The sequence below is a fragment of the Natator depressus genome, chromosome 5 (assembly GCF_965152275.1).
Source record: "Natator depressus isolate rNatDep1 chromosome 5, rNatDep2.hap1, whole genome shotgun sequence".
Taxonomy (NCBI): Eukaryota; Metazoa; Chordata; order Testudines; family Cheloniidae; genus Natator; species Natator depressus.
The window spans coordinates 15,815,507-15,842,129 of NC_134238.1; the positions used below are offsets into that span (position 1 = coordinate 15,815,507).

Below are 26,623 nucleotides of genomic sequence, written 5' to 3' on the forward strand. Positions count from 1 at the left end.
TAACAATCTGTTTGGCATTTGCCAGTGTAGATGTATGGTATGCCATTTTGTAGACACAAATTGACTACAAGATTTTAAAATTGGCTCTGAGTGGCAGTTGGGTTAGAATAAAACCAGACTTGAGGAATTATGTATCACATAAGCAAACAAATGTTCTTTCCTTATCACTGTGGCACTACAGGAGACCTTGACATTATTAATAGGATTACATAGGAACTACTCCATCATGGTTTTCTACTATGTCTCCAACAGCAACCTATAGCAGGCCCTTTAGAAGACACCTAAAAGGGAGCAACATTGGGTCCTTTCAATCAATGGCAAAATTCCACCGACTTAAATAGAATTGGGCCTAATTACAGAATTGGGCCTAATTACATTCTTCTAAATGGTAATACAGAAAAGCTGTATCAGCTCACTATAATTATTTGTCCATTTTATTTAAAATGTGTGTGTGCTCCTTGTAACTGCTGTGGCAGCTCAGGGCATCTCCTCAATCAAAATTCTCTCTCTCACTCAATTGGAATACTGCATCAGCTGATATGACTCATGTTTTTGGACTTCTATTAAAACAAGTACGCAAAAGGAACAAAAAATACCCAAGGTACAAACGAAGTGCTTTCAATGGACATTTAAGGAAGTAAGCCACAATAGTTGTTTATCCCTGTCTTTTCATTTCTCTCCTGCTATTATTCATTGTTTATCACTGTATCTGTGCAATTTAACTCTAATGTGTTGTGAGCTTCTAAGATATAGTTTGATCAGACACTACTGCAAAAGCAATAGTTCTGCATCGTATTGTACTGGGATATTGTATGTGGTGAGTCGGGGTCAGTGTAGCAGTAGCAGAGTATATTTCTTAGTGTGGGCTACATTTTTCTCCCATTTTACAGCACTTGGAGAGTACCACACTTCTAATATGTTCGACCATTAAAACAAAATAAACTAGGAGGCATATTTTCAATCATAAGGGCTTCAATCAACAGAGGACACTGATTGTGGGACAACAGTTCTTAGAATTATATGAGTTACAGAATTTGAAATTCTTAACTTTAACTAGCCATACAACAAATTCCAAGCGCTCCTACTACAGTGCTGTAGTATAAACCCCTATGCTAGGTAATCCCAGTAAACTAGTAATAATCTTTCAGGACCCACCAATAACTGTACACCCTCAACTCCGGTTGAAATCAGTGGGGCTTGAGGGAGATCAAATGCTTAGAGCACATTTTAGAAGAACAATTTTATAAAAGGACGTGTCACTTTTAAGAGGAGTGGAACTCCAAATATTTTAATGTATAGAGACTTTTCAGCCCTTTTTACTATGAAGGACTAGAACATATAGATATGTTGGCTTATCTTAAAGTGGAACTTACTTGAACGGAAGTTTCTCATCATTTGGCTTGATGCAGCGCACGTAGTGTGGAGTGGTAGCATTCAGCGTCTCCATCAATAAATGCAAGGAGTTTCGGAACTGAAAGACACCAGAACAAAAATAAAATCCACTTATCTTTGAGTGGGGGGGAGGGAAGGGGTGAATTTGGAGTGTTCAAACTCTTAATTAGGCCTGAAGATGACAAGGGCAAATTTGGAGTATATTCTAAATCAAAGACAAAAGACTACTTTACAAGCAGACATCAGTGATAAGTGGAAGCCTGAACCAGCCTATGGGTATGAAAATAATATGAATTTTCATATAAACCCAGATTGTACTCTAGAACTCTTGGTTCTACACAAACAAACACAAGAGCTACATCAAAGCAATGTTGTAGGACAATACCAAAGGACTATTTTGTAGTTTCAGGCATCATCCCTTCAACTGAGATGTTAAAGGACCCTATCTTGGTAGCTCTACAGATAGAAGTAAAAAGTATCACTGGCTCTTTAATAGAGAGCAAGGTACTCTCAAGGTTTAACACCAGTATTTTCCATAAAACGTGTTCCAATGAGTCCTGCACCAGCCTTTGTGCTCCTTATTCTGTGTCTCAATCACGTCCAATCAAGACTACTGAAGTCAACTCATTTGTGGTCTTCCTAAATCCCTCCTCTCTAAACTTCAGGGGAAAAGCCAGATTATTCAATCCACACCAATAAGCAGGCCTATCTTAAACTCTCCCTCATCATCTTTCACTCTCAATGGCTTCTTTGTAATCTCTGCATCAAATTCAGTATGTCCTCCTGCCTTCAGGATTCTATATATGACCTTGACTTCACCTTCCCTCTCTAATCTCACACCCATCTATTCCTTTGCCTGCTCATTCAGCTCATCTCTTTTTGCCTTCTCTCTGTCCAGTTCCCTTTACTCTGCACAACTGGAGGCTGCTTGTCTATTTGTGTTGCTCCACCTCTGAAACGCTCCTCCTATCACTGGCATGTTGAACCAGTTTCTCTTTTTCTATCACTTTTTTTTCTCCTCTATATCTTATGGCTGACCCACATGGTAAATAGTTTTGTGACCCAGCATCTGAAAGACACCACCCTGCATCGTAACTTTAAATTACTGCTGTGATACCCAAGGCTGAGCGTCTACTATCGTTGACTACTATAACTATCTGCCCCACACAGCACTAGCTTTTACTTCATTACTTTGAAAAGGGCTTGGGAAGAATTGGAGAAGGAAAGCTGCCATGTAAATAACTAGTCGACTTTAAATCCAGTGAAGACTTTACCTGGTGCCCCACACTTTTCTTGTGCTCTTTGTTGGCAGCTTTCACAGCTGGTCTGGCAGAACGGACGCTGATTTTGGGGGCGGCTCCCTTTACGGTCGGAGTAGCAGGCACAGAATCCTTTTCATCTTGAAATAAGTCAGCTACCATTTGATACTAAGCGGGAGACAGGAAGACCATAAGCACCTATACCATCTATTATGTTTACCAGAGGAATTGCACTCCGAGCCACACTGCAGCCAAGACAACTTGCAGGTGTTCTCAACCTAAACTTCTAAGACTGGGCCTGAGTTACAGGTGAGAAAAGGGCAACCAAACAACATGACCAGGATTAAAAAAATCTTGCATGTGCACAAACAGCGTCAGATAGGGCCATTAGGTATTTTGTTATGTAGGTTATCCGATGAGGACTTTCATTTTTGTCAAAAGACTCATCTGAACAGCTGTGGCATTGAAAGCAGAAATGCTGTTCAAAGCACAGGGATCCCTGAGAGAAAGGACAATGCTCAGTTCATATCACAAACTTCAGTTGCGCTGTTATTGTACAGTCTGCTAGGAAACAAGCCCAGCGGCTGGTATCTTAAGGGATTCATCTCGCTCTACATGATATAAAGCTTGCACAACATTCTGTTCTCAGAAGGGAATGGGAGAGTTCTGCTACTGCTTAAAATGTCTCCTCACCATCAGTGTCATAAATAGAAAGGGAAGGGTAAACCCCTTTAAAATCCCTCCTGGCCAGAGGAAATCTCCTCTCACCTGTAAAGGGTTAAGAAGCTAAAGGTAACCTCGCTGGCACCTGACCAAAATGACCAATGAGGAGACAGGATACTTTCAAAAGCTGGGAGGAGGGAGAGAAACAAAGGGTTTGTGTGTCTGTCTACATTTTGTCTTTGCCGGGGATAGACCAGGAATGAAGCCTTAGAACTTTTAGTAAATAATCTAGCTAGGTATGTGTTAGATTATGATTTCTTTAAATGGCTGAGAAAAGAATTGTGCTGAATAGAATAACTATTTCTGTCTGTGTATCTTTTTTGTAACTTAAGGTTTTTGCCTAGAGGGGTTCTCTATGTTTTGAATCTAATTACCCTGTAAGGTATTTACCATCCTGATTTTACAGGGGGGATTTCTTATTTCTAATTCTATTTTTATTAAAAGTCTTCTTGTAAGAAAACTGAATGCTTTTTCATTGTTCTCAGATCCAGGGGTTTGGGTCTGTGGTCACCTATGCAAATTGGTGAGGCTTTTTATCCAACATTTCCCAGGAAAGGGAGGGTGCAAGTGTTGGGAGGATTGTTCATTGTTCTTAAGATCCAAGGGTCTGGGTCTGTAGTCACCTAGGCAAATTGGTGAGGCTTTTTACCAAACCTTGTCCAGGAAGTGGGGTGCAAGGTTTTTGGGAAGTATTTTGGGGGGAAAGACGTGTCCAAACAGCTCTTCCCCAGTAACCAGTATTTGTTTGGTGGTGGTAGCGGCCAATCCAAGGACAAAAGGGTGGAATATTTTGTACCTTGGGGAAGTTTTGACCTAAGCTGGTAAAGATAAGCTTAGGAAGTTTTTCATGCAGGTCCCCACATCTGTACCCTAGAGTTCAGAGTGGGGGAGGGACCTTGACAATCAGTGACTATCCTTCCCTTTCAGAAAGTCATTCAGGTCTTCATGCAGCAAGAAACGCTGTCAGAATAATGTTCCAGTGCTGTCAGTGACTCACGGCATATTGCTTGCTATTTCACTCACGAAAGTAGAGCCTGATTTGTACGACAGACTGAAGCTTGCTGGTTCTGGGATTTCAAAGCCAGCCTGGTCTGTCAACCCGATCAGATCAAATTGGCACCCACCACCCCAACTTCTTGAATTTCACCATTTACAAACAGTACCAACAAACGACAAGGGCAGACCCAGACCACCATTCTGCTGCTACTGAACCTCCTCTTTCAACGCTTTGGAACTAAACCAGATGGTCTGAAAGCCTTGTGCCTCTGGCTATAGAACAGCACCATCCGTGTGGAACACGAAAAAGGAGCAAACGTGAAAGTTTTACAAAGCCAGGTAAAATGGGCCAGCATCTTCAAATTTCGATTAAGTTGAACACCTCCAGTACATACGGGCACGTAAATAAGTTTGTCAGAGGTGCTGAGGTCTCGCCTGTCTCATTCAAATACAGTTACATATCTATTTATTCAGCTTTCCCCTTCAAACTAGAGCTACATTTAAATTATGGGTGTCTGAACGGAAAAAAAAATATACAGTGTCTTTTATCCATTGCTGTTATTTACTATGGCTTGATGCGGAGACTACTAAAGTAAACTGCAATATGATTTAAATGTTCAACCAGGCATTAGTTAGCAAGGAAATGTAATTCCACCTCAATTCAAGCACCCTGGGGTGGGGGAAGGGGTCAAGCGCACGCGCGCACACACACACACACACACACTATAGTGACTAAACGTGGTATCAGAACCTATGTAGACTAGAACAGAACAGACTGCAACCTTGCGGTGCTTATGATGTGGCATGCACAGCAGATAAGAGCTTAGAGAGAAAGCACAGTAAACAGGAAGGCCCTGCACAAACCCACGTACTTATTTGTTATGCCGCCCCAGAAAGGTCTTGTGGTAAGGGATGAGGACGCTACCTGATCCTTTTACAAACAAGGGGTTAACCTGGGCTCAGTTTTTCCTTTCACTTTGCATAGGTGCTCAGGGGAAAGATTATAAACTGGCTGAGGGAGTGGGAACTCACCAGGGTCATAGGACTGGGTTAATCCTAGGTTGGGGAAGTTTAATGTTACTTATCCTCTCCTCACACTTGTTTTCCATTGAATCATCTACCTGATGGACAGTAACACCCACGTAGGCACTCTACTGTTGAGGATGGGTAGTAAGTCCATGCCCCAATCTAGGCAGCAGATCCTCAGCTGGTGTAAATATTCAGAGCTCCACTGAAATCAATGGAGCTACAGAAGTTGGCATCAGCCCTTAGATGTTTCAAGATTGTAAGTTCCTTGAGGCAGGGACAGAGTCTTTCTTTGAGTCTTGTACAGTGCTGAGCATGCTCGTGGCACTTAATAACGATAATGAATTGTTATATTCTGTCTTAACAGCAACTGCTCGTGCTTTTGATCTATGATAAAATCAGTTCTCTCTGCTTTGAGTCATCTCTTTACTTCGTTTTGCTACTACAGGGCTGCTGAAAACTAATTATCTGCTTCATAAGTCTTTTACTGTCTGATTGGCCACAATAATTGCCTTCTAAAGAGTGTAATGCAATTTCACCTTGTTGGGAGTTCTTCAACAAGTGGAGGTGCGTAAGCACTCATGGTGTTCATTTCTGGGGTTCCCCCCCATTCCTAGTACCATATTATGTATGCTGTCCTGATCCTGCCTCATTGACGTTTGACTTCAGAAAGAGTCAGATCAGTGCAGAACTTTTTTCTGCACGTGTCAGTTTTGCTGATATCTGTGTCCCCCTCTCCTGACTCACACAGGATGCTAGGTATAATGTTACTACCGCTAATGGAGATTTTCCTTTGTTTCCCAGGGAAAGGGGCCTGCATTTTTGAAGCAGGAGGCCCAGATTGATATTTCCATTTACGACTGAAGTCCACATCGTGATTGCGTGAGAAACAGCCGATAAAAATAAGATCCAGGTTACCACTGAATCAATATCACATGACTCAGAAAATGCAGCATTTTGGAGGCTTCGCTAAGGGCATGTCTTCACTGTAACGTGGCTGTGCAGTCACGGCACCAGCAGTGGGAGAGCTTTCCCAGCGCTATAAAAAAACCCATCTCCACGAGGGGAGAAGCTCCCAGCCCTGTAGCACTGTCTACACTGCCACGTTACTGCGCTGAAACGTGCAGTGCTGTAAAGAGGCAGTGTAGACAAGCCCCAAAACAAAGCAACCTTTGTACTGTATGCAGATGTATACAAATGCATATAAACTAGTTATATACCTCCATATAAGTGTAAACATATTTAAAGAACACTCAAGCAACAGCAGGTAGTGGACCTAACAAGAATGCAAAGTGAAAATAAAATCTCTCTGCCTCCCCCCCCCAGAATAAGACGCAGGGTCACTTTAGCTGCAGAACAATGCAAAGTGCTAATAAAGGGTGTCTTCAGACAGCCAGTTCAAAGAAAGAAAGGAGTTATTTGAATGGGCACCTCAAGCTTCAGACCAAACCTGAACATGTTTTGAGACTGTAATAAGTTTAAACAACGAGGAGTCCTTGTGGCACCTTAGAGTAACACATTTATTTGGGCATAAGCTTTCGTGGGCTACAACCCACTTCATCAGATGCATGGAGTAGAACATACAGTAGGGAGGTATAAATACACAGCATATGAAAAGATGGGAGTTGCCTTACTCTGAAACCTGTAATAAGTTTGGTTGCAAAAGAAGTTTTAAACATTATATCCTCCCCTTCTTACACAGTTCCTTGTGATAGCTGGGTCTGTATGGAACAGCCATACTTCATTACCTAAACCAGTATGTATTGAAAAATCTCACATGGAAGAAAATGATTCCAAAGACTTTTAGCTTAACTTTTAGGCCAGGTAGGTCTCAAGCAGTATCCACTGAACCTTTGACTTTTTCTGAGACTTGCCTATCATTAATGACCAAAACAACTGTAGTTTCTACCTTCTCAGCTCAAGCCCAAAGGACCCAGTTTTTAGGCCCATTGGCTCAGGCCCCAAGATTAGGCTCTGTTTTTTAAATTAAACTTGACTCCAGCAAAATGACCCAAACTGAGGAGAACTGAACCTTGCATAGCACAAACAAGTAAGATGGCCACACAACATTCTACTCTCTCCAGCCAGGTAGAGGCAGGGACCCTGAGGCTACCAATCCCCATCTCAACAGATGAGTATGTGGGGGGAGAAACAGCCAAGCCCCCTACCTTCCTCAACATGAAACAGGTAGCATAAGAGGAGAAAGATTCCCCGAGGAAGTCTGTGGGACACCTTCAAGTGCAAAGTATCAACCATTCCAGTAGATGCCAAAAGGATAGCTCCCTCTTTCAGCCACTTCCCAGCAACTGCAAGGGAGAGGGGAGTTCCTATCTCCCCAGAGGGAATTAACACCAAATATAGGATTTTAATCTGGGTTAGAACATGAAAGATGTGGCGGATGGAGAAAGCGGAGGTGTTTTGTGAAAGTGGATGCGGCTAGGAAGAGGTAGTGAGGAGACCCCAGCACAATTCAATTTAGTGACTGAGTGGAAGTGCTACTGTACTGGTGATGTGGGGGGGGTGGGGGGGAGCGCGGAGGCGATGGGGCTGGTAAAGGATATTACTCTTACCTGGGTCCACATGAAAACGGCACAAATAAGGGCTCAGTTCAGAGGTGATGTGTGAGGTGGTACAAGTTACGAGACCGTAAATGGATGTAAAAGTGAGCAATGGATGTAAATTGCTGTCTCTTACATGCTCAGAGTCTTAACCAGAGAGCTGTCACAGGAATGCAGTTAACAATAAGAGCCCCTGCTGCATGCGTCAGTTTAGGGCTTGTGCTCAGGCAGACTTAGCGTGCAGCAAGCTGAGCTATGAATCTGCAACTGAAAGTTCCGTAGCAGGCTTCGATCTACTGTGTGCTGTAGCAGGGTCCACGCAGCCAGTTAGTGAGCAGCAGGCTAGTCCGCGCTAGATTCACACCCCAGAGCTTGCTGTGCACTAAGCCTTTACACTTTCTTCCAGCTCCATGGCACAGAGGTGCTGGAACAATTTGTATAATGGGGATACCATTGAATCAAACTGTGACCCCCGTATATGGTGGAAACTGCTTCAATCCATGGGATGCGGCAGGGCACCCAAGACCCCTAGTTTCAGCACCCATGCCTTGCCATGTAAATCACAACAGCTTAAATTCCCTTACATGCATTTGGTCACTGGTAATTTACACCACCTTGCACATCACATCTGCATTTGGCCCTGTGAAATTAAACTATGAAGAAAGAATTGGGGAGAGGGAAAATATCTTGGTAATAAACCCAGTACTGGGTAATAAACCCACGACTCAGGTTGTCCAGTACTAAATGAGTGAACTGTAGGTGACAGATGTGTATCCAGGGTTCAGGGCTGCTCTAATAACTGTTCTCCTCCTCAACTTCAGTGTGAATCTAAGGGTTACAGGAAAATCCAACAGAAATCTTTCAGACACTATCACCGCTGCAGGATTGCTCATCACAGCATGCAGGGAACTGGCTGAGTAATTCATCATGCGGCGTCTATTTCCTACAGATTACCTGGCGTTTTAAGTAAGCTCTAATTATATAGTTTTGCAAGATAAATTGTGCAGGCTTCCTGAGGACATGAAGCTTTTGACTTTGAACATTATTAAAGCCCACTTCCACAGTCATTAGACCAGAAATTACCCATGTGGACAAGAAAATTGCACACCTCAGCATTTTCATATGAATCTATCATTGCACACCAGAGCAAATTGCTGACAATGCTCAATTAGTTTCCCGTTCTTAATCTAGCTATATTTATATCCATATTAAAACTCCTGCTTAAAGTCCCCCCAAGAAGTGCTTTCACTCGTTTCCCCTCTTGTCATGTTCTTGCTCATTTTGTTGTGGTTTTGGAGGTCACTGGTATCCCTGCTAGTCGTTAATCCAAGGGAGAAAGGCAGGACAAGGCTCCTGGGAAATAAACCAGACTTGAATGGCCTCGCTCCATAGCTAATGGGACATTGAACAGACTGCAGGAAACAGATAAATGGCAGGTTAATTTCACTTCACTGAGAGGCTTCAGATGAATGGAAAGAAAAAGCCAACAGAGACAAAAGGGGCCTACATCTGAACAGGTAACACAGATGTCTGTTTGCAAGGTTCGGAGGGAATTCAACAGTTAGACAGGTTAGCAAATGCTTGCTCTGATCTGGGCTTTACTGGTACACGATTCTATAGCATGGCTGCTTTCAGGACACCAAAGTGCACTTTCTTGTCGAACGAATACTGTGCCGGCCCTGTGCATACACAGCACTAGTACTCTGACTGACGTCAAGACTTTGTTCTCCAGAACTGTATACAAAATCTATACCCTGATTTTAGGACTTTTCAAGTCTCAGTTCAATGGCTGGACTTTGTAGAACTAGAGGACTGAGTTGGTAAAATGAAAAACAAAAAACAACAACAGGGTATTTTTAAGTTGTAGGATGAGAATAAATAGGATTGTGTCCTCTAAGGATTGGACCAGTTCAAAAGAATTTTCCAATACCCTTATGGGTATCTCATTTTCTTAAAATCAGGGAGTCAAAGAAAAGACCACCTTATTTGAATATTAATCAAAACCATTCGCGGAGGGGTTTGCATTCATTTAAAGATCCTAAGAGTGTGATACAAAATTAATAGATGAAATCCTATCAGGAGATAAGAGCAAGTTACTGAGATCCAGGACTGGGTTCTATTCTGGGCATTGCCACTGACTATCTGACTTAGGACAAGTCATTTAGCCATTTGATGCCTCAGTTTACCTATCTGTAATTAAATATCAATTACATTAGAAGGCACTGAGCTGCAAAGTTTGAATCCGGTTCTGCCAAAATGTGGGTGTTTGGATCTGGGGTTCTGGTTCATCTCTTAATAAATATTTGTACAGTGCTTTGAGATTCTCAGATAAGCAACCTGTAAATGCTAAGTCCTATTCTTGTCAAACTTGACTTTTTCAGCTGATCTCATTGAGACCTTAAAAAATTAAGCTACATTTGAAGCAAATGTAAAATTAACGAGGAGCTCTCAAATTTGGTAATCTCACTAATGCACATTAGAGCTTTCCTATCTATTTTTAACACATGTGCTAAAGATGGGGACACTCCACTCGGTTGCATGCTCCAGAAGCCAATTTTTTCTTGTTCAAGAAACCTACCAAGTTTACAGCTTGCAAAGCTGATGGAGCCTGTAATCTTCAGAGGCCAAAGAGCCCTTTTTCAAGTAACTGATTATTCAAAGTCAGATACTCTATTAGAATTGCTGGACCTGGGAGCCAGTGGGTTTATAAGATACACAGCAGAGAAAGCCACAGTGGCAGGTACCCTGTAACATTGGTGAGAGATTATAATATACTGCAGCTTTTCTGCCTCCCTTTTCTTGACTCTCAGATCAGTTTCTTTGGCACTTCCCATTTTTGATGGTCACAATCCTTCTTTATATTACCCATTCCCACCCTTTCGGTCCACTCTGCAACTTCCACAACTATCTCAGCTCGTTTGAATTGTGTGGCTGCCTCATTGAGGGATATGTATTGGCCCTCATTTCCTTTAGCAAGTCTACTTATTTTTTACACTTTATTGTTTTCTATTTGTTTATTTTGGATGAGGAAAGAACAAAATGAAGTCATAACCTCTGACACTTTTCCCAGTTTCTTCATTTGAGAATCACTTAAAACTAATCTCCAGCACTGAAAGTGTAAACCTCAGTTAAAATAGCAAGCTGGGTATACATCCTGTTTGACGACGCCAGTGTAACACATTGCTGGGGATACCGAGAGCTGGGAACCACAGCATTACTCCATGACACAGCAAAGGGGAGCTTTGCTGGAGATTACATTGTCTGTCAGCTCCCTGCCACACCAGTCTGTCTTCCTCACCAGCAAGCTCCTCCAGTTGCCAACTGATGGTGTCCCCTGAATAGATATGTGGACACCACATAAAAAGTGAACCCTGCAGCTCACTTCGTCGGATGCGTGTAGTGGAAAATGCAGCGGGGAGATTTTGTATACACAGAGAACATGAAACAATGGGTGTTACCATACAGACTGTAACAAGAGTGATCAGGTAAGGTGAGCTATTGCCAGCAGGTGAGCCGGGGGCGGGGGGGAACGGGAGAGGGGGGAATGGACGTGGGGAAATGGTTTTGCTTTGTGTAATGACTCCCAAAATCATAAGAAAAAAATTGCCTTCTGGGCTTTTGCACCTGTAGGGTTTACTTTTTATGTGGTGTCCACATATCTATTCAGGGCACACCATCAGTTGGCAACGGGCTTTGTTGCAAGGATAGGTTCCTGGCCTGACAGACAGCCCCCCAACCTGAAGCAAATACTCACCAGCAACCACACACCACACAACAAAAACACTAACCCAGAAACCTATCCTTGCAACAAAGCCCATTTCCAATTGTGTCCACATATCTATTCAGGGGACAGCATCATAGGGCCTAATCACATCAGCCACACTATCAGAGACTCGTTCACCTGCATATCTACCAATGTGATATGTGTCAGCAATGCCCCTCTGCCATGTATATTGGCCAAACTGGACAGTCTCTACGTAAAAGAATAAATGGGCACAAATCAGACATCAAGAATTATAACATTCAAAAACCAGTCGGAGAACACTTCAATCTCTTTGGTCACTCGATTACAGACCTAAAAGTGGCAATTCTTCAACAAAAAGACTTCAAAAACAGACTCCAATGAGAGACTGCTGAATTGAAATTAATTTGAAAACTGGATACAATTAACTTTGGCTTGAATAAAGACTGGGAGTGGATGGGTCATTACACAAAGTGAAACTGTTCCCCATGTTTATTTCTTCCCCCTCCCTCCCCCTACTGTTCCTCACATGTTCTGGTCAACTGCTGGAAATGGCCCACCTTGATTACCACTACAAAAGGTCCCCCCCCCGCTCTCCTGCTGGTAATAGCTCACCTTACCTGATCACTCTTGTTACAGTCTGTATGGTAACACCCATTGTTTCATGTTCTCTGTGTATATAAAATCTCCCCACTGTATTTTCCACTACATGCATCTGATGAAGTGAGCTGTAACTCACGAAAGCTTATGCTCAAATAAATTGGTTAGTCTCTAAGGTGCCACAAGTACTCCTTTTCTTTTTGCGAATACAGACTAACACAGCTGTTACTCTGAAACCTGGAGTAAACATGCTCTTCAAGCACAGCATGGACTGATTTATAATAAAAATAAAAAAAGTTTATTAACAAAAGGACATCGGTTAAGTGACATCACGTAGCAGGAATAAAAGGAGAAATGGTTACAAACATCAAAAATAAGGATGTAAAAGGTTAACCGGAAAGCATAGTGTTACTGGTTAACCACCTTAACCGTTAACCCTCACGGCACCTGGCCGGAGTGGCACCACCCAGACAGAGCGGGCATAGCCACGGCACCCAGCTGGAGTGACCCCAGCTCCAGCCATGCTGGCCAGACAGGCCCGAGCCACTTAAATAGTTAACCGTTTAAACAACATTTTTAAATCGTTTAAACGCTTAATTTTTAAAATGATATTTACATCCCTAATCTAAAAGTGTTGACACGCATCTAAAACTCAAATCTAGCAAGATACAGTCTTTGTTCAAGATGGTTTCTCTCACCCTTTCCTTTTGCTGGCCAGCCTGGCCAGGACCCATCACAAAGATCAAATTGTTTGGTTCCTTTGTCTCCTAAGGTGAAGGAGAAAGATGGAGTCTCTCTCTCTCTCTTCCTTATTTCCTCAAAGGGATTGTCTTTGTCTTACAGGTCAGGAAGCTCACCTAGGGCTCAGCTCAGCTCTGCTTGCTATGTCCCCCAGAGAGTCAACACTATGTCAATTTTGCAGTCTCCTGTGATTTTACAATGCAAATACCCTTCCTACAACCTCTGATGGATATGAACAGTCCATCGTCCATGTCTCTGTTCACATATGGCTTGGTTTGCTACTGAGCCAGAGGTGTTTGCCTTCCCCTTTGTCTGGAAAAAAAACTTTTTCCTCCTTTGTCTTTTTACAGTCTCTAGAACATAATATCAGAGAGTATCCATAATTCCTAGTGTTGCTACAAACATTTCAGTGATATTAATAACCAGCATGTTATTAGTTTTCCAATGACATCACATAACACCTTTCAGATACAGATTATAACAGTAGTGAGTTGGGATATACTGAGCTGGTCTCACCAGCTGAACTCACTGCTAGATACCAGGGAGACCCTTGCCTTCTGGCATTGGGATGCTCTTAGTGTCAGAGATCAAGAAACTTTTTTGTTCTTCGCTGTAAACCTTAACGTATTACTCGTTAATGTTGCATATCGTAGCATATATGGGCAGTAATGTTATGGGAGCTGTGACAATGTTTGGAATTTCTTGTATGAAGATTCCTTGATATTTCTACCTTAATGCTATATTAACTCTCTATTTAATAAAAATGAAAAAAAAATAGAGTTGTGAACGTATAGCTTACATGGAAGCAACAAGCATAACTGTGACACACTGCAGTGAAGTAAAAAGTAAATGCTTTTTCATCTACAAGCATTGCATTTATGGCCCAGGATAGCAGGTTAAAAGAAATGCTCTGCAATACCACCTGCAACATATGGGTTTAATTCCTGATCATGGTCTTTTAATCTCTGGATCAGCCGAGGCTGGAGGTGCTTCAAAGACCATGCACATAGTCCCAGGGTGGGAGAAGGGCAGGAAGGGAGAGAGAAAGAAAAGAAAGCTTCATTGTTATTGAGCAGTGACACTTCTTTGGAAGTGAAATCACTCCCATGTAGACGTCCAGCACAAATCCCACGCATCACTTAAATCCTCTTGGGCTGGCCCTCTGTACTGGGTGATCTTTACCCTGACTGACTAAGGAGTAGGGTCAGCAGGTTGTGAAGTGGGTTCCAATCAAGCCAAGTTGATTGAAAGATGGTGATCATGATTTAGGACCTTAAGCATGACAGGGGATATACAGCAGGGAGGAGATTGCAGGTTACATGAATGAAGAGAACACCTGAGTAAAATGACAGCTTAAGTTCACTTTTTACATTTACTTTTTATTTTTGTTCCTGACCGTGTAGACTGTAAGAGCTTTTGCACACGCTCCTGGGTGTTTTAAAATGAGCAAAGATATCAGAACAGTTCAGCAATGCCAACTTTGGTTTAATGTGGACTATTTTCCAAACCTTCTGCTCTTACCTTGCTGGCCTTCAGTATGTTGATCTGTTCTTCATATACAGTGTCCCTGTTTTTCTCCAGAAATCCATCAGACTGATACTCCACCTACCACACAAAGCAATGGAGAAATGGAATGGTGGTTAAACCCCTCAGAATGCATCTACACTGCAATTAAACACCTATGGCTGGCAACCATTAGCTGAGTTGGGCTCACACAGCTTGGGCTGTGGGGCTGTAATATGGAAGTATAGACATTAAGGCTCATGCTGGAGCCTGGGTTCTGGGACTCTCCCAACTCCGGGGTCCTGAGCTCAGGCTCCAGCCGCAGCCCAAATGTCTACACTGCAAGTGTATAACCCTGCAGCCCAACTCCAATGGGCCCGAGTCAGCTGACTCTGGCCAGCTGCAGGTGTTTAATTGAAGTATAGACCTAACCTCAGATTAGTCAGCATATTGCAAGTCTCTTGCTGTAATTACGATGTGTAGTCTCGCACGGTTTTAGGCATCATCTATATTGCCATAAACTCATTGCAAAGGTAGTGCATATGGCTGAATGAATGGGGGAAAAGTGTGAGGAAGGTCACACCAGTTTATCCTATTAATATAAAATATTTGAGTGTAAGATACAAGGCATTACAACACTTAATTCAAACACTGTACATTACCCAGTTATTACCCCCTTCAGGATCCAATCCTGTTCCCACTGAAGTCAACTGCAAAATTTCCAGGACTCTACCATTCATATGAGTACTTGTAGCACCTATGGCATGCTTTGAAGGCCCACTTTGGCATTCCTGGTAAGCCAGTGAATAACCACCCATACCTCAGTCTCAAAAGATCTTGGAGAGCTCTGTGCTAGGTCTCACCCAATCTCTCTTGCAAGTACATTTTTTTGGAATTTAGAATCCGTTGTTTTTCAAGTAAGACCTGGCCAAAAAGCACTGGATGAGTCTTCAAAAGATTGAGTAAAACCTACTTTTTTCTAATTCAAATTCAAGCAAATCACTAACTGTCAGCGATCACACATGCAGAATTTGAAATGGGAATATCTTCTTTTGGAAGATTTGGTGAGAATGTGCTTAAAATCAGGTATATAATGGAACTCGAGTCCCAGCCTTACCTGTGAATAGCGCAATTCACTCAAGTTAGGATAAAAAGACTCAGACTTTATTAAGGACAATACACACTACTTGGCAGTAGCATTAGTGTCACTTGACTCCTTTATCCTTACTCAGAGCTGCTTTTGATTTCCATTTTAGACACAGAGACAGATACATGGGTAACTACAACCTCTTCACAGATTCTTGCCTGCTCTGAGCAATATCTGTCAAATCATGTTTTAAATAAAGCTTGAGACCATTACTGGATGTTACAGCATCAGCCTCTAAGCTTTGGAAAATCAAAAGTTGGAGTTTTCTCCCTCACAGAGGAGGGAAAATGGTCCCAGTTCCACTTATATCTTACACCTGTGAAGCACAAGATTTTTTGGCGCTCAAGAAAATGTCCTTGTTTCAATCTTTCCTGTATGTAGCAACCTCTACTAATGTTAATTTGACACAGCTCTCTGAAGGAGGTTTGTTTTGTTAAACCAGAAGACTCAACTATCCCTGTTTAAAACTCAGTACAAAGTCTAAGGCTGAGATTTTAAGTGCTTACTAAGAGATTTGAATGCCCAATTAAAATAAAATGGCAATTTGGTATCCAGATACCTTAGGCACCTTGGAAAGTCACTGCCTAAATATCTAAATGTGGTTTAAAAAAAAAGTGACTCCTAATGCAAACCCCTTCCATCCTGACTAGTCATCACAAACTCTCGTGTTTAATGTGCTGCATGTTTAGTATATGCCCTGATACCTTATCTGCAAAGTGAACAACAATGAAGGAGGTATTGGACATTCGAGGTTTTTGGAAGTGCTGGCTGCTAGAATGTCTGTCATATAATTTCTGTGCCCAGTTCTGGTCAGTTCCTTTAGGAACCTAGAAAACACAAAGGAGAGGAAGGAGGTTTACAATTAGATCACACGAGCACTCAAAGGCATAGATACTACACACCTTCATGGTTTCATTACATTATTATTTTTTAAACACTTTTAGCCCATGTCCTATAGGTGATGGCAGAAATGAGCCTTTAGGAGGAACTGGACTCAGCAGAGGGAGATGGCTTGGTACCAGGTTTAGGGAGGTCAGTCCACACGTAGCAGGCAGCATGGAAGATGTCAAAATGGTGGAAGAGAGTGTAATACAGCAGAATTCAAGGCTGGCATCACCAAATGACATTACATAAGGGAGCACAAGGATGAGTTTATAGTAATAGGTATTAATTAAGAAACCAAAACCCTAAGTTATTCCTCCATCTGGATTTCTCAGTGTGTCCCCAGATCTTCAGCTAGTAAAAGTCAACATACCGCCATAGAAGTCAATAGCACTCAACTGATCTACACCAACTGCAGATCTATATATAGGTCTCAGACTAAGCTCTTTGGGGCAGGGACTAATTCAGGGTTCTGTACAGCTCCAAGATCATTGCTAAACAATGAGTAATGTGAATTACATCAAGAGTGTTGCCATCTGTTCCATTTGTTAATATCTGAGAAACAAAACAGACCATCATCCCAATCCCTTTTTCAGTAACCCAGCTCTTGTTGGCCTGACTGCTGCAAAACCATCATTGTCCCCCGTCCCCTGCCAGTGTTCTCATTCAATATTGATGCAAACATTCAAATGGTTTACTCAGGGTAAGACATTTTGTATCCCTACCAGCAAAAAAGCAGTAAGATTCCTGTGCTTGGGCAAAGTTTATTAATTGCTCAGGACAGAAATTTAATCATTTTCAAAACAAAGGCAGCCTTTTGCAGCAAAATGACAGGTTTTCACAAACAAAAAACTGAAGACAAGATTCTAGATTTTCTTAATATGCCTACGAAACAGAGTGATTTGGTGAGCAGTTTTTCAAACTTAACTGTGTCATCAAAATACACCAAATTTGATGAACTGTAGGACTAGGTGTCTATCTATCTATATTTGAATTTAAGAAAGACCTAGCAGCCTCTTCACAGAATTTATTATAATATGTGAACTCATTTAAAAAGCACTCTTATAAAAACTGAAATTCCAAGAAATCTCTGGCTTTTTAAAATCCCAGAGTCCTGCCCAAACCAGTCACACTCATGTTGTGTATATGAACATGGCTTGGCTGTTCTCAAATATCTGAAATAAATGACTTTCTTTGACAAAAAATAAAGCAGGCCAATAGTGCTGTACTGTATCAGGAACTTCCAGTTTCATACTTTTGCCTTTTAAACCATATTGTGAGAGACTTTAATCCCACTACAGGGCACAGGTGGATTATTTATATAACCTCTCCTGCCCCACACCCCATTCAAAGAATTGCATGCTCCCTTGTGATGTGATCTCATTACATTTAATGGCTAAGCAAGATCAGTCCAGGAAAGTACTTCCATCTATCTTACGTACTTATATGGGGGTACTAGGATACAAGGGGTGCTTCCCTTCCCCGCCACCATGTGATTCTGGGGAAAAACTGCAGAGAACAGCCAGCCAAAGACTCCAGCTAGTAGGAACAAAGCAGCCAAAGCAGGGACCTCTGGACATTCCAGTCAGAACTGAAGAAAGTTCTCTGACTTACCCTGCCCTGTGTGAATTGGCTGCTTGCTCCAACCTTCCCCCTCCCTCTCCTCAATCTTTTTCAGAGTCACTGTTTCCCTGGAGAGAGTCCCCCATGCCTACATTCTTTGTTCCTAGATATATACATTTACATTTAGCCATATTACAATGAATATTATATGCTTGCACCCAGCATACCGAGAGATCCGGGTTGCCCTGTATCAGTGACCTGTCTTCTTCATTTACCACTCCCCCAATTGTGTGTTATCTTCAAATATTACCGGTGATGATTATATGGTTTTTTTCCCCCAAGTGATTGACAAAAATATTAAATAGCATGGGGTCAAGAATCAATCCTTGCAGGACCTCATTAGAAACATACCCACTCAATGATAATTCCCCATTTACAATTACTTTTTGAGGCCCATGATTTATCCGTTTTTAATTCATTGAATGTGTGTCAGGGTCTCCATGTGGAAGATGGGTAACTGCCTGACAAATTAGACCTGCAAATAAGCTGTTTATTGTTTTAAAGATAGGTTTTTTCTGAAATGCTTTTGTTCTGAACAAACAGTACTTTGTTTTTATGAGATCTGGCTCCTCACTGGTTAACCCTGTCACTGCCCCTGACAATTACAGTAAACTGTAGAATTCTGCAGCCTAAGGCCCACTCTAGAAGGGGAGAGTGTGTGTCATGGGATTCTGCCTCAAGAGAGGCGACAGCTAGATGTCTGAGATCAAAATGGGGTGCCCTCTAGGTGGTCACAAAAGGATCAGAGGTGCAGTTAGCTCAGGAAATGTGACACTGGACGCGCCACAATCTTTAGTCTACTAATCTTCACAATGCCCCACGAGACAGGGAACTGTTCTTAGCTCATTTTACACAAATTTTACTGTCTTTTTTCTTTGACACAAAGATTGAGCAACTTCCCCAGGGTCACACAGGAAGTCTATGGTGGAACAAAGAATTGAACCCAAGTCGCCTAAGTTCCAGGCTAATGCCCAGGCACCGGGCCATCCTTCCTCTTGGCTGTGAGACTTAGGTGTGGCAGAAAATGTTGATGGTGACACTTTACTTTGAGCCATTACAGCCTCAACATGCCATCAGGCTTTTAAAGGGCACTGAACAGCTGTGGGAGAATGAGCCATAGAATGAAAAATCACTGACCATTTGCTAATATTAAAGATCCCATAGCACTTTTCACACAGTCGGGGTGTTAGCCCCCATTTTCAGACCAAATAGCATTTATCTGATTTCAGTCTGCCTTGCTAAATTGCTCTCATAGTTTTAACTTCACAGGGTATTGTACATGTCCTCTCCTATACTGGTATGAAGATGTAAGATCTTCAAACCAAGAAAATATATAGTTTGTACAGCACCCTATATTAGTTTATTAAATTTGTAAAGTGCTTTAGGATCCTTTTGGGCAAAAAGTTCCTATATAAATACAGACTGTTATAATATCTTAAATAAATATGCCCTATCTGAATAAGCGACTGACGACTTGCTTTGTTACAGTAGATGCTGCCAACAGCATTCTCTGCAGTCACCCTCAGCAGGCGTTTCCACTTCTGTCTGTTCATTTAAATCTATGCAGCATGTGAACCTGTCGAGCCTCTACTAGGCCAAAACCTAGGGGAATGAGTTATGTCTCCTCATACAAAGCCTTGGGATCCCATTGCTCAGCATGATGCACTGAGTGCCACCAGGCCCATCCAAGGCATTTTAAACATGGCTTATTCCCTGTCGTTCTTAGAGCGCCTCTGCCTTACCTCTCGGTGCACAAACTGGCCAAAAAAACAAAACAAAACATAAAAAATAAAAAGCGAGAGAGAAGAAAGCCTTAAGGAGAGCAGTCAACTGTGATAAAGTCACTTTTGTTGCTGTCTCATGGCTGAGATGTTCAGCCTAAAGGAAGCTGACGAATTCCCAGGGCTGTCAGTGGGGACAGTTGAATGAAGGGGATATTTTATAAAAAGCTACATTCTTAGCTGCGTGTATGTGCCACACTTTCATACAGTTACGGGAAAACAATCTCAGCGCCGCAAACCCAGCCGCATGCACATGCATTCTATGGGGATTATGCAGCAGAGGCACATGTGTCTACCACTAAGTTAAAGGAAGTTTGTTCTACTAAAATCAATATCCCGAGGAACAGACTGGTTGCTTAATGCATTAAAAAACGTAAATGAAGCGCCACTATTCTCTGCTAGTCATTCCCTATAAAGGATTTTTTAACAGGAAATAGTGTCATCTATTCAAACACTGGATCAAAGGATCAGGAATTCTAGGAAATGCAGCTAAATACAAGTGGTTTATATTTTCAGACAGCTGTTGGTTCCACTTCACCATGCTGTCAGTGCCTTCAATTGTAATCAGGATCAGGCATACGTTCTGTGGGACTAAAAGCCGAGTCAGGCTGACATTTCTCACTCCTTGATTTTTAACCCTGATTACAGCTTTGCCAGCAGTGTAAATTTACAACGCCATGACGAGGCCTTTTCATTATTCCTACCTCACTTCACCTGACCACAACACCGGTGCCAAATGAGATTATGGAACTAAAGTCGACTATTTCACTGACTGAGGCAACTGGACCCTTTAAATTATTTACAATGCATTTATATCAAGCACCAACAAAAATGAATCTCAGGTTTCTCCTAGTGGGTAAAATTTGTCTTGGTCAGCAGTGAGAAACTGAAAATTTTAACTGCTGTGAGAGAAAGATGAAGGGTTCTTTCAATCTTGCATAGACATATGTTCTTTATGGTCTCTTTCTGATTTTGAATCTATCGTGTTTTCCAAGTTACCGAAAGGTGCTCTATAAGGTCATCAAAGCACTTCACAAATGAGGCATATAAAACACAGACACCTATGGGATGGAGGGCAACAATTAACCAATGCACAGCACAAGCATGACACTCAAGAGAGCGGAATTTTGCCCGTGGACAACAGGCCAAAACTGCAATACAACGCTTTATATCAGGGCTCCCCAAACTTTTCACGGTAATGCCTCCCCTGGGAGCCAGGGCTGGGAACTGGGCCACGAGGACAAGGGTAAGGGGGCCAAGTTTGGGGCTGCACCTGGGGGCGGGGCTGGGGCCGGAATGGAGCCATGACCAAGGCAGAGATGGGGGCCAGGAACGGAGGTGTGGCCAGGGGCCGAGGCCAGGGGTGGGGCTGGGAGCAGAAGCTGTGACCCAGCCTCGGTCAGGGGCCAAGGCTGGGGACAGAGCTGAGGCTGGAGCCAGGGCCACGGCTGGGGGTGGGGCTGGGCTGGGTGGTGCTCCCTCCCTGCCCCCCCCAGGGGGGCTGGCTCAGGCCCCACTGTTCCCCCCTAAATGTTCCTGCATGGCCCCCTAGCCCCACAGTTTGGGGACCTCTGCTTTATATAACCAAGGTTTTCTGCGAGGATAAAATGACACCACCACTGCCAAAAGCCCCCCATACAGAATAAATTGAAAAATAACTCAGTTTATATAAGGGCTTATCAACCCTTTAAAAGCAACCACATTTGGGAACCTAGTTAAATATTCATCACACAAAAGGAAAAACATTAAAAGAATTGGTAAATTTTAAAATAATAATTCTATCACAACTTCCTGCTGGGGAAAGGAAGGGAGAAAAAGAGCCACACAAGACAGATGAGAATCACGTTGCTTAATGCAGTTTTGGGACGCACTCAGATTCCATGGTGATGGGCACAGTGTAAGAAGTTGAACTGAACAGAACACTACACTGTAAGCCATCCCTGTAATGTTGATGGTGATCTATGATAAGTATTTCCACTACAGTGTATTCCGCCTAATAGCAATCCTGATACTATCAACTGCCAGTTAGTGGCAACACATTGCCGGGAACCAATCCCACCCCATTAACACAATTCAATATTGGCAATGGTATGCCACTTATCAGCACCTCCCCCATCACAGGAAAAAAAGGAAATTTAAAGATAAAAATTTAAAATGATAACTGAAACCTTTCTTTATGCAATCTAGAATTAAGCCATCAAACTCATTGTAACTGGGTAGTTAGAAAAATATCATGTTAAGATTAAAAATTGGTTCAGACTCTTATGGGCCAGAATCTTAGTTGGTGTAAATCAGCATAGCTACAATCTAAATAAAGCTACACCCATTTACACCTTCTAAAGGCTGTCCATGCTATTTTTAGTTTTTCCCCACCCTCTTATCGCTCTGACTCTGCAATAGGAAATTGGGGCGTTTAGTCCCACTGACACACAACATTAACACCTACCAGATACACATAGGGCGTAAGTCATGCACTTCACAGTGGAACCCACTTATTAGAGAGTTGGACTTTACTATAAGTAGAGTGAAAATCCACAGGCCTCATTCCTCTTCCCTCAAAACAGAGTTTCACTATATTCAAGTTCACTACAAATAGCTTTCATTGTGTTACTAGCACAACGGAACGGGTGCATTGGGCAGTATTTTTAAACTTCCCAAAAACTGACATAGGCCACTATTGGACATGGGTTGTCACCTGTACTGGAGCAGGAGTTTGTGTCCCCTTATGGCATTTTAAAGCCTTTAGAGCCAATGATTTGTGTATACAGTGCCTAGTCTAATGATAATGACCAGGGGCTACTGCAACAGAAATTAATAACTGATCCATCTATTCAGGATTTTTCAGGATTGGGCCGTTTCCTTCATGTTGGAAGGGGTGTCAAATAAATAAAATTCTCCCAGGGCTCCAAGGAATCAGCCAGCAAAGATCAGGGAGCTATTCAGAGTAAAGGAAACATTAAATCCAACCTTAAATCTATCAGGGGAAAAAAAAAAAAGAATGGGATAACTAACGAGGCTTCTTCAAAGCCACAGATCCAGCAATTAGTATTATAAAAACTAAGAAGGAGAATTTTAATTGTTTCTTTCTTCCCTGCACCGCCAATATAATCTAAAAACCAAGCCCAGCCCTGGGTATGCCAGAGTTCTGTGGCGCTTCATACGGATAGGGGCTGCACATTCTGTTGCTTCCTCACCATGCTCTGGATGACAACTCAACGTGCAAGTCGTTATTCTGCCATCTGATTAGAACTAATGAGGTCCAAACCATAAACCCCCCAGGGGTTCTGCCGCTCTTCTTAACCTACATGCAGCGGTTCACAGAACACAAATCAGAGGAAGTAGCTGGCCAGCTTTGAAAGATGCCACTTTGTTTTCCAATGGTTTTCTACAGACCAACCAACCATCAAATCAAGAAAAATGTATTTTTTTAATAGTGAACTTTACACTGACATGTGCAGAGATATCAGTGGGATTCAAAACCAGCCTGCTAAATATTACCAGTAACCTGATTTCATTGCATTTGGCACAGGGATGAATAGCGAGTAACTATACTCTGACTCAACATCCACATTTATAACTGGGACATTTAAATGATACATAAGATAACTATAACCTGTCCTAAGATACACAGAGAAAAAGTATCCATTACAGAGTCTGGGGATTGTGAAAGTTTCCATGTGTGATCAGAAAAACTCCTTCAACAACATGAGGATTTGAAGCTCCCTCTTCAAGTCCCTGCCTGAAGTCAAAACCCATTTGTTTCACTGGTGACTCCCATCTCTTTTTAACCCTGTAGCTATATTCTTGCTATGCTTTGTAGCTTTTTGTATTATTTAGTTCACTCAAGTCCACTGGCATACAAAAGTCATATGTAAGAGGCTAAAATAAAGAACTTGTATACATTAAAAAAAATACAGGAAAAACATTCCGTGAGGCAAGAACTTTGGTGACAAATACCCCACCTCTGCTCTAGCATTTCATTATGTTGCCAGGCCCCTTGACGGAGTTTCAGTCCCAGAGTACATTTATCCACTGCATTAGTGGGCTTGCTTGCCAACTGACTTATTGTCTTTTTATACCAATTGCAGCCCATAGCAAAGCAATTCTCTCTCCATGGTGCTGCATAAGAGAAGAGATTTTGCTATTTTATAACAGCAAGGAGGAGTGGTGAGATTCTAAAAATACAAGCTCACCAACTGGGATGTGGGTGTGAGTAGGTTTTATCAATAAAATGGTGATTTCACTCACCACGCTCACTGAAAATTTTGTAAGGCTGTGGAGTGTTTGCAGGTTATTATAAAAGGGTCCATTATAAAACTGTGACTAATTACACTACTCCCAAGCTACAGAGAAATACCACGGAAACTGCAGGAACCGATATGTGCGGGGTTTGTTCCTCTGTTTCAGGTTCTATGTCAAAGAGGTGTGGATGAAAAGTAGTACTGGGTTAGAACTGGACAGAGCTCTGTGTTCAGGCTGTCCCCATTAGGCAGCAGGGCTTTGTACAACACCAAAGAAGGGTACCATTTATTTTTTATATGTATCAGAATTACCATAATGAATCAGAGTAATCGCACATCTAGTCCAGTAGCCTGTCACCTACAGCAGCCAGTACCAGATGCCGTTTTGAGTTACAGGGCAATCTACCATCTGGGAAACTTTCCTCCTAGTTCCTAATAGTTAGAGGTCTTCTCAAGCCTGGAGAAAGAGAGGCTTGGCAGTGCAGTGGATGGCACTGAACAACTGAGCTTAGGTTCATGACCTACTTCTGAGCCAGCCACCAGTTGTTCTCATTTGTTAATTATAATAGAAAGCCATAATTGAGAAGAAAAGACCAAAACTATGCTAAAAATAGGAAAGTCCTCATTTAATTGTTGTTTTGCACATCCTCAGAGCAGTTTCCATTGGTTGGGCCTGGATGGTGCTTCAGCCACATAAAGCTTCTCTCCCAATGGAAACCCCGAGGGATGACAGAGAAGCAGCAGCAGCAACAGGGAAAATTTTCAGTAGGAAGGATGAATCAAATTGCAATTTGGCCAGTACATCAACCTCTATATTCCCTTACAAGAAGGGAGGTGGGATCTTTCATGACCACAAGTGTTTAAGTCATAATGTCTCACCCAAAACAGAGCACCTCCAGGAACAGAACGCCATCTATTACTGTGCTTGGGCATTGCTCCAGCACTGAATCAGAAGGAAGAGTCAAACCACAAAAATGCGCCATGCTCCACCAGGCCCTCTCCTTTGCGTTATTCACAACACACCATTTTACCTTATGATTTCATTAGAATGCACGAGCGAAGCAGACCTAAATTAATGCAAACAGTAGGCATTTCATAGACTAATGCTCAGTTAAAAAAAACAAAATGGTCAAGGATACTTAAATACCTAATTAAGTAAGATCAGATTCACTTAACCAAGTGAAAAAATCTCAGCTCTGACTCACTGTAAATACACAAACAGAAATCCCTGCTGTGCACGTCTTCATCACAAATGATTACAGCCAGCCATCAATAGTATAACACCCAGCCACTAGCCACTGAAGACAATCTAATATTAAATGGGAAGGAAAGTCGGTGTGCCACATAAGAAATGGAAGGAAGCGAGCGCTCATCTAAGAAGTCACCTTTCTCTCACACAGGAGGACAGGTCACACTCCTTATTAAATCCCAGCAGGGACAAAGGAATTTAAAATAACAAATATGAAAAACTGTCCCTTTGATGTAACATGACACTTCTGCCTCCTCTTCACCTTGGGCCTGTTATGCTCATGAATCTCAATGGAGCTAACAAGAGAGATTAGTGTCCTTTACATGCCTTGCTACAGGAGAGGCAAGGTCCTCTACATTGACTGAACATGAAGGCTAACAGTTTACCCGACTGTATATACGCACACAGACCCACAAGGCCATTTCTCGTGACAGGCAGACCTGAGTCTTAATGCAAACTTTCTTGCCTAATAACAGATGGTTAAAACACTGACCTGTTAATCACACTACACGGAAACTGGCATGAAGAACCACTTCCAGGAAGTTACTCCCTTGTGTTAAAGGGAGATTATGAGCAGAAAAGTGTTTGCAAAAATAGCACCTTCTTATTCAACAGATCCTCCCCCTTGTGTGTTTAGGCAAAGGTATTTCTGCTGTTTGTGCTCTACCAGCCCCTTACTCTACCAGCCCTGCCGATCTAACAATCTCTGGATTCTGCTGGCTCAAGCATCATGTTAACTAAGTTCCAGCTGCAAAATTGTTATTGCTGGTGGCAGATGAGCAAGGAAGAGTCCAACTTGACTTTGGGATTCTAAGGTGAGTTTGCAGTTCTGGCTGTTAATGACTTAATTTGTAAGCTGAACACATTTGCTCAGGAATTGCTGAGCAGCAATAAACATGGAAATCCGTTTCTACAAACTCACCGTAAGGAAACTCTTTAAAATGTGCCCAAGCTTCCCAATGCCATTTGTTTGACCTTTAGTTAAAAGCCACTTCAGCTGGGTGAACTAAGTTTTGCTAGTCCCTGAGATGGACATTTAAGACAAAAATCTCACTGCTGCAACCATTACAACATGGGAAAAGTGTACAAATGACAGACTTTATCAGCACACAGATGTCTTGGTGGCTTCTGCTCATTTGGTATAGAATCAGGGTGGCTAG

At 42.2% G+C, this 26,623-nt stretch overlaps 1 protein-coding gene across 1 annotated transcript in view; it reads right to left on the reverse strand.

Annotated features, from left to right (window-relative positions):
- The window catches only part of MYO5B (myosin VB), a 359,433-nt gene that overhangs the window by 119,097 nt on the left and 213,713 nt on the right, over nucleotides 1-26,623 (reverse strand). The window contains exons 13-16 of the mRNA XM_074952355.1: nucleotides 16,392-16,514; nucleotides 14,559-14,642; nucleotides 2,667-2,819; nucleotides 1,374-1,471 (exon numbers count right to left, since the gene is read on the reverse strand). Of these exons, the coding sequence (XP_074808456.1) occupies nucleotides 1,374-1,471; nucleotides 2,667-2,819; nucleotides 14,559-14,642; nucleotides 16,392-16,514 (458 nt within the window). The remainder of the gene's footprint in view (nucleotides 1-1,373; nucleotides 1,472-2,666; nucleotides 2,820-14,558; nucleotides 14,643-16,391; nucleotides 16,515-26,623) is intronic.